The 8,556-nt window shown below is 51.5% G+C and overlaps 1 protein-coding gene across 1 annotated transcript; it reads right to left on the reverse strand.

Annotated features, from left to right (window-relative positions):
• Positions 1 to 2,651: 2,651 nt before the first annotated feature.
• Positions 2,652 to 7,543, reverse strand: LOC136543677 (uncharacterized). The gene is made up of 5 exons (XM_066536061.1): positions 6,644 to 7,543; positions 5,853 to 5,986; positions 3,522 to 3,685; positions 2,990 to 3,175; positions 2,652 to 2,900 (listed from the first exon to the last, which is right to left on the reverse strand). The coding sequence occupies exons 1-5, from the start codon at positions 7,456 to 7,458 to the stop codon at positions 2,652 to 2,654; spliced, it is 1,548 nt and encodes a 515-aa protein (XP_066392158.1). The 5' UTR covers positions 7,459 to 7,543.
• Between the last annotated feature and the right edge of the window lie 1,013 nt (positions 7,544 to 8,556).

Raw genomic sequence — 8,556 nt, forward strand, 5'->3', positions numbered from 1 at the left:
ACACTACTATATAAATGAGATCTAGTCCCGGTTGGGAACTAGCTCTACTCCCGGTTTCCCAACCGGGACTAGCAATCTGGGGCTAAAGGTGTTGTTCTTTAGTCCCAGTTTGCCACAACCGGGACTAAAGATCCTCCCAACTTTAAAAAAAATAATACCTCCCACCGCTGCGCCCTGTGAGATTCGAACCCAAGACCTCATGCACTGCCTCGCGCGTAGCTTACCACCCCACCTACACAACACATCTAACAATGGATGGGATGCTTTTCTTTTGAACTAACCCATCCGAGGACCTTTAGTCCCGGTTGGTGTTACCAACCGGGACTAAAGGGTCTATCTTTAGTCTGGGTTGGTATTACCAACCGGGACTAAAAGTTGGAGGACTTTTAGTCCCGGTTTAGCCATTGGGCAGGGACCTTTAGTCTCGGTTGGAGACACCAACCGGGACTAAAGGCCTTCTAGTCCCGGAGGCAAAAAATGCCGAGGCTAATGCCAAATTGGGACATTGTTCTAAAGTCTGTTCTCTAGTCACAACTATAGACGCCCTCTTTGCCGAGTGCTGGGGGCACTCGGCAAAGCCAGGCAAGCACTCGGCAAAGGCTTTGCCGAGTGCCGCACTCGGCAAAGGCCTCTCGGCACAGACTTTGTCGGCAAAAATTTCTTTGCCGAGTGCCAAAAATCGACACTCGGCAAAGTCTTTGCCGAGTGCCAAGCCCGCACTCGGCAAAAAAATAACTGCCGTCAACATTTGACGCCGGCTTTGCCGAGTGCCTAGGGACTGGCACTCGGCAAAATTTGAATGTTTGCCGAGAGCCAGGGCTGAGCACTCGGCAAAGAAACAATTTTTTTTAAAAAAAATCTTTTTAAAAATAGTCTTTGCCGAGTGGTACCATCTGGCACTCGGCAAAATTGACCTCTTTGCCGAGTGCCAGGCTGTGGCACTCGGCAAAATGTACCTCTTTGCCGAGTGCCAGGCTGTGGCACTCGGCAAAATTGACCTCTTTGCCGAGTGCCAGGCTGTGGCACTCGGCAAAACTGGGGAAGTGGCTGTTTTTTTGCGGCATTTTTTCCCAGCTTTGCCGAGTGCCACACCCCTGGCACTCGGCAAAGACTTCTTTGCCGAGTGTTAGCACTCGGCAAAGCTGGGAAATTTGCAATTTTTTTTTGTTTGTTGCTTTCCTTCGAAAGCAAACACGCAAAACTCATATATAATACATGAGACAACACACAGGCATTTAGCATCACACAAAACGCATACATAATCCATAATACATCACAAGCACATTCAACATCCATCACAAGCACATCCTCCTGCATAATCCATCACACGCACATCCAATGTGCAAATCCATGACAACATCTAAGAAGTCTTCATCCAACACAAGTCCTAAATCAAGAAAAGTCAATGAAACATGAAGGGGCACCACCTACTGCCACTGATCCCAATGGGAGCCTGAAGGGGCACCTCCGTGCGGTGGTGGACCTGTCCAGCCGGGGTGTGTGTGCTGAGGCGAAGGAGTCGGGTTCGAACCCGACGACTGTTGCACAAAGGAGAATTGAATTCATTAGTATCTACACAAGCTAAAGGACTTGATCAACCATATATATATACTCACCGGAGTGCCTAGAGCCGGAGGAGTAGGAGGCACAACTGGAGCGAGCAGCGATTGGGGCACCACCACACCCGGGAGAGTGGTGCCGAGGCTCGACATGAATGAGAACATGTCCTGCATCCTCTACGCCTCGGCCGCCCTCTGGGCCCTCAGGACCTCCCACTCGGCCCTCTCGGCCTCCCTCTGGGCCCTCTCCCTCTCCCTCTCGACCCTCTCGGCCTCCCTCTCGGCCTCCATCCTCTCCACAGTGGCCTGCAATATTCAATCACCAACGTTTAAACAATGCAAATGCAAGGTACATGTGTAAAAGTAATGAACGGCGAACGAAATAGAACTAACCTGGAGTGCCGCCATCTGCTGCAGTGTGCTGGCCTGCCGAGGTCGAATGGGGACGGAGGAGCTTGTGCTCTGTGCTCGGATCTGGGCAAGGTTGGGCACAGAGGTCGAGTCGACCATGTTGGAGGCCATCCAGTACCGGCCGTGCTGCTTCCCTCCTCTGAGCCTCATCACAAGGTCGGTATCAAGGGGCTGGGTGGCGGGGTTGAAGTCCTCCCCATGCCGCTCGCGGGCCGCCGAGGCGTAGTCGGTGAGCTTGCTGTGGACGCTCATGTTGCTGTACGCCTCGGGCCCGTCCTCTGGGTTGTAGACGGTGTCCGGGGCTGTCGCCTTGCCCTTGTGTGCCATGGCGTACGCCATGAACTCGTTGCATTCCTGGCCATCATGCGACTAGGACTGCGAGGAAAACACAAAGACGATTAGAAGTAATGAGAATTGAGCGTTAGAACAAATAAATAAATAAGTGTGTAGCGTGTACCCAGGCCTGGGCATACGAACTGAGGGGCCGGTTGCCTTGGTGGTGCGCCGGCCCACCCATCTGCAGGCAGCACTCCCGACGGAGGGCGTGCCTCTCCCTCCACTCATCGGAGACCCACTTGTCCACGATGGCCGCCCAACAGTCTCTGTGCCTGGCGCACCAAGAAGGACACATCTGCATGCCATCAAGTATTGTATTAGAAATGTTAGAATATAAAATGAAGGCTACCTATTCTTCATGGAATGAGTCAGTAACAATGTTTTATAACTTACTGCGAGGTACTGCTCCCTGGTGAGTGTCATGGTCCTGGCCTCGTTCTTCCTCGGGTACCGACCAAGGACGTCGCACGAGTGGTTGATGTGGCACTGCAGCCTCGCCTCATAGTACAGGTCCGTGACTCGGCCCCTACATGCCCTGTCCTGCACCTTCGTCACCCAGGCGGGGTCATGCCCCTCCTCCAACGTGAAGAAGTCCTGCATACAGACATCATGTGTCCTTTCATTATTTCAAGAATGTCTAATGATTCCATAGTATTGAGCAATGTAGTGTGATGTAGACTCACCCAGAACTCACGCCTGATCCGCTCCTGTACGGTGCCATACACGGCATCCACGGTGGAGTTGAAGTGGTCCCACGTCCAGGGAGGCGACTCAACCTGGGCGTGGGTGACAAAACCAGGGTAGTGCAGGCGGATCAGGCTGCTGAGGATCCCATTGCACTGCCGATGATCGCCCTCGGACACAAGTTCCTAGTTCCTACAGGAGTCAGTAAGAAGAATTGTTAGTCCGCAGTTCGGTTTTTAGCATATGAACAAGAAGAGATGCAAAATGAACGGATACTTACTTGTCGCCCTTGGGATGAATCACCGGCCTCCTCTGAAACGGGATCGGCCGCGTCGGGAGCTGCGAGGACCCGCGCAAGTACGGTGCCGATGAGGTGCTCGAAGTGGAACCCCCTGCCATCCCCCTAGAGGAAGTGTCACCCCCCGCCACCCCCCAGAGGAAGTGTCACCCCCTCCTGTCTGGGGGGCCAGCTGCTGGTCCTCGTCGTCAGTGGTCGTCGTCCGGTCCTCCTCGGGCGGGGGGACAGCAGACGACTGCACCGCCCTCCTCGGACGGCCGCGGGGGCGGCGGGCCGGACGGCTCCTCGCCGACGCCTCCGCCTCCGCCTCCGCCTCCGCCTCCGCATCCTGAGTCGTCCTCGCGTAGAGCGAGTTGCAGGTCCGGGTCCGCCTTCCGCCCGGCATTTTGTCGAGTGCCTGCAAATACAAAGAGTAAACCAGTTTTGACAATATAGACAAATATAGAGATGCAAAATGAACGAAACATAACTAGAAAATAATAATAATATAGTATTACATGAATTAGAAATAATCTTCAGGATTGGCAGCGGCCGGATCATAAGTGTCGTCATCACTAACAATATTGTCTAACATTTCCGCCTCATCTCCATCGTTGTCATCAATGGCAACGCCAAACCGTAATCGCTCAAGCAGTGCTAAGTCTTTGGCATTTTGCACCTCTTCTCCATCGTCCTCATCTCCATCGTCCTCATCAATGTCATTGTCTACTTCCATGCCCATCAGCGAAAACATGTCTATGTGAAACATGCCATCTAGCCCCTCGGGTTGATAGAACTCTCCTGTATATGTGTTTGGGTCAAAGTTGTAATCCTCATCGTTTGGGACAGGCACTTTGCCATGCGGTGATACCAACTGCGCAAGGTACCAACCCTCAAGAGTGGGATCTTTTTGGCACACCCATGGAAGATAATAAACTTGCGTGGCCTGTTGAGCCACAATATAGACATCGTCTCCTTGATAGAGGGAATCTTGTCGAATTTCAACTTGTCCAATCTCAGGGGCTCTTCTCGTGACATTGGGATCGAACCAATGGCATTTGAATATGACTGGCTTATGACCTCCACGAAGCTCAAAGTTGAGCTCGTATATTTCTTCGACTATGCCGTAGTAGTCGCGGTCATTGGTGCCGGGCGTACGAACTCCAGTATTCGTGGTTTTTCGATTGGGCCGACTGAGCTCGTGGCTTCTTGTGTGGAAGCGATAGCCATTCACATCATATACGGTGAATGACTTGACCCTATAGGGGAAGCCTTTGACAACCTATTTCAACTCTTCATCCATTTCCGCATCCGTGCGTGCCTGTAAGGTGAGGGCAGATAGATCATTACTCGCTCGTAGGAGCAAAGTGGGATGTCACAGATGGAACGATGTAAATTGGATGGTACCTTCTTTTCGAACCATGAAATGAAATCGGGCACACCACCTTTGAGAAGACTATCTTGTTCTTGAGGGGAAGGATCCCTATTTCCTGTCCAGTATGTATTCAGAAATTCCCTGAAAAAGCAAGAGACAAGGGGGTTGGATAGATAGACGATAGTGACGGCGTATGTAACAAGCTCATTGAGAACTTACTGCACATAAGGGTTCACTTCGTCAAGGTTCAACAACACATACAACATGATAGTGTGCCACTCATCATTCCGCAAGGTCTTGGCGCTCAAAACGCTTGCCCTGCCAAGTTGACCTTTGAAAAGGCTGAGATTTGATGACCTCTCGTCGGTGTTGTAACGAGGGATTGGATTGTGCACGCTGGGAAGGCTATCCTTATAGTATGATGTTGTGAAGTTTGACACCTCCTCAAGAATGAATGCCTCTACCATGGATGCCTCAATTCTGGCTTTATTTCTACACTTTTTCCGAAGAACCTTTAGACATCTCTCGATTGGATAGCACCAACGGGCTTGCACGGGCCCCCCCATTCGTGCCTCGTGAGGCAGGTGCAAAATCAGATGCTGCATTGAGAGGAAGAAGCCGGGTGGGAAGATCTTCTCCATCTTACAAAGCAACACAGGTGCCACTTTCTCTAAGTCATCAATCACGGCCCGAGATAGCTCTTTGGCACAAAGCTGGCGGAAGAAATAGCTCAACTCTGCCAGGACGCGCCACACATGCTCGGGGACGAAACCTCTGGTCATCGCTGGAAGGAGCCGCTCAATCCATATGTGGAAGTCATGACTCTTCATCCCTAACACTCGGCAAGTGGACACATTCACTCCCCTCCTCAGATTCGCCACATACCCATCAGGGAACATTAACGACTGAACCCACTGACATACTTCTCTCCTTTGGTCCTTCTTCAAAACGAAATCGACCGAAGTCCTTTTCCATTTCTTGCCAGGCGCGGGAGTCTTCATCACTTGCTTTGGTCTATCGCACAGTGCTGCCAGGTCCACTCTTGCCTTAACATTGTCCTTAGACTTTTCTGTGTCCATGAGTGTTCCCCAAAGTGCCTCGGCGATATTCTTCTCTGTGTGCATTAAATCAATGTTGTGTGGAAGAAGAAGATCATTGAAATAGGGAAGCCTAGTCAAGCCCGATTTATGAGTCCACATGTAGTACTGACCATATCCATCAAAACGACCTTTCTCTTTATCAACTTTGAGAGCCTCTATCTCAGCGCGGATCTCGGCAGCGGTCATCATCTGAGGTGCAGGATCGGTGACTTCAACACCTTTCGTGAAGTTCTTGATGTCTCGTCTGAATGGATGGTCAAGGGGGAGGAACTGACGATGTTGGTCGAACGAAGAAAACTTGCCACCACTCTTCAGCCAAGTGAACCTCACACCTGCCTTGCATATTGGGCATGGGAACTTCCCGTGAACACACCACCCGTAGAATAGGCCATACGCCAGGAAGTCATGCAGGGAGTAGTGGTACCACACATGCATTGTGAAGTTTCTCTTTGTAGCTCGGTCGTATGTTAGTACCCCCTTTTCCCAAGCATCGATCAAATCATCGAACACAGGCTCCATGAACACACCCATATTGTTCCCCGGATGTCCAAGAATTATCAGCGACAAAAATACGTTCTTGGCTTGAAAGATGACACCGGGGGGGAGATTCAGGGGTATCACGAACACGGGCCAACAAGTGTATGGGGCCGCGGACAATCCATACGGGTTGAACCCATCTGTTGCCAACGCTACACGTACATTGCGAGCCTCCTCAGCTTTAACACGATGTATGCCATCGAAATGGGTCCAGGCGTCGCCATCCGATGGGTGTACCATCTTGTCCGGATTGTACCTTTTGCCATTTTTGTGCCATGTCATCTGTTTCGTGGACTCCTCTGTCATGTACAGCTGTTGGATCCTCGGTATGAAAGGAAGGTACCGTAGGACCTTCGTAGGGATACTCAGCTGTTCCTTCTTGCCATCACTAGTGTCGACCTCCAGGTACCTAGAGGATTTGCACTTTGGACAGTGTGTTGCTCCCTCGTGATCTTTCCTAAAAAGGACGCATCCATTCGGACAAGCATGGATCTGCTCATACGGCATCTTAAGTGCACGAAGAAGTTTCTGTGACTCGTACAAGTTCTTCGGCAGGATGTGATCCTCCGGAAGCAGGGATCCAAAAACTGCCAACATACCATCGAAGTTGTCCCGACTCATGCTAAACTGCGACTTCAACCCCATGATGCGTCCAATTGCATCCAGCTGCGATACCATTGTCTTTTCGTACAAGGGCTTCTGCGCTGAAGACAGCATATCATAGAACGTCTTTGCGCTTTCCTCTGGCTTCTCCTCCAATCCTTCACCGAACCGTGCCTGCTGAATGTCATCCATCCAGTCTACTACCCCGCCATCTCCATCATAATCCTCGAGACGCTGTCTCACCACCTCCTCTCTAATACGATCGGCTTCACCATGGTGGATCCAGCGGGTATAGTTTGTCGTGAATCCATACTTGATAAGATCTTCCCCCACGAGCCTCTTAATTTTTCTTTTCTTGTTCCCACATCTGCTGCACGGACACGGCATCCGGGCTGACCCTTTAGCAGCCTCACCAAATGCATGCTCCAGGAAAGCATTGGTCTTGGTCATCCATTCTGGGGTCATACTTGCGTGGCCCGTGTACATCCACTCACGGTTATCCATCCTCTGGCACATGCATATGTAAGCGAGTAATAAAAACTGCAGGTAAATCCACAAGGCGTTCCTACTATACATCTAATAGGTGAAGGATAGGTCCTAATCCCACCCGAGGATGCGTAGATGAGGTTGGCTTCCATGGTCCGCTCCTATCCAAGACAGAATTTCGGCAGCACCTCCCCGCTGTTCTCCCGATACACGTCCTGGCAGGGAGATTGTGTATCAGGAGAACAACGAGGAGGTGGTGTCGAAACTCTGTCTCGAACAGGAGCGGGCCACGGAAACCAACCCATCTACGCATCCACGGGCTGTCCAAAAAACGTGGACAATCCGAAACAGGTACAGAATTTGGTATGCAAAGATCTGCATACCAACGACCGTATCTCTTTCGGACGGGAGACGCCTAACTGGGGTTACACGAGATGCAAGTATGCAAGATGGGTTATACCTAGGGTGTCGGTGAGGTCAGGCTAGTGGGGTGGTGGCGAGTCGCTGCAGTGGCGAGGCGACGCGGTGCAGGCAGAACCGCAACGCCAACGCAGACGATCGGGGTCACCGAGTGCCTCCCAACGGTCCTCGTCCTGCAAAGAAAAGGCAAATGGTTAGACTCCATTGAAAATTTCGGCAGCACCTCCCCTGCACGGAGAGGTTCCCAAAACCTGTAGAAAACATTGGCACGAAGGCCAACAACCACATGTATACCAAACATAGGCACGAAGGCCATCAACCACATACATACAACAATAACTACTACTAACACTAAAACTATGAACAACAACTACAACTACTACTGTCACTATGACTTACTAACTAATACTAACACTACTAATTAACTACTGCTACTAACACTACTACTTACTAACTAATACTAACATTAGGGCATACCTTGCCAGCGAGAATGCGAAGACCGAGACCCGGCGACGACAACGGGGACGACCACTATGGCGTGAGGGTCGACGAACCGAGGCGGCACCTTTCTTCTCCTCTTCTCCCCTTCTCCTTCTCTCCTCCCTTCTCTTTCTTCTTCTTCCTCCTCCCCTTCTTCTCCTTCCTGCTTTCCTTCCTCCTCTTCCTCCTACCTCCTCCTCCTTCCTACAGCGGGCGCGCGGGCGCACGGGCGCAGGGCCGGAGGCGCGCGGGCACGACGGGCGCGGGGCCAGCGGCGCGCGGGCGCGG

Source organism: Miscanthus floridulus, chromosome 3 (genome assembly GCF_019320115.1).
Source record: "Miscanthus floridulus cultivar M001 chromosome 3, ASM1932011v1, whole genome shotgun sequence".
Classification (NCBI taxonomy): Eukaryota; Viridiplantae; Streptophyta; class Magnoliopsida; order Poales; family Poaceae; genus Miscanthus; species Miscanthus floridulus.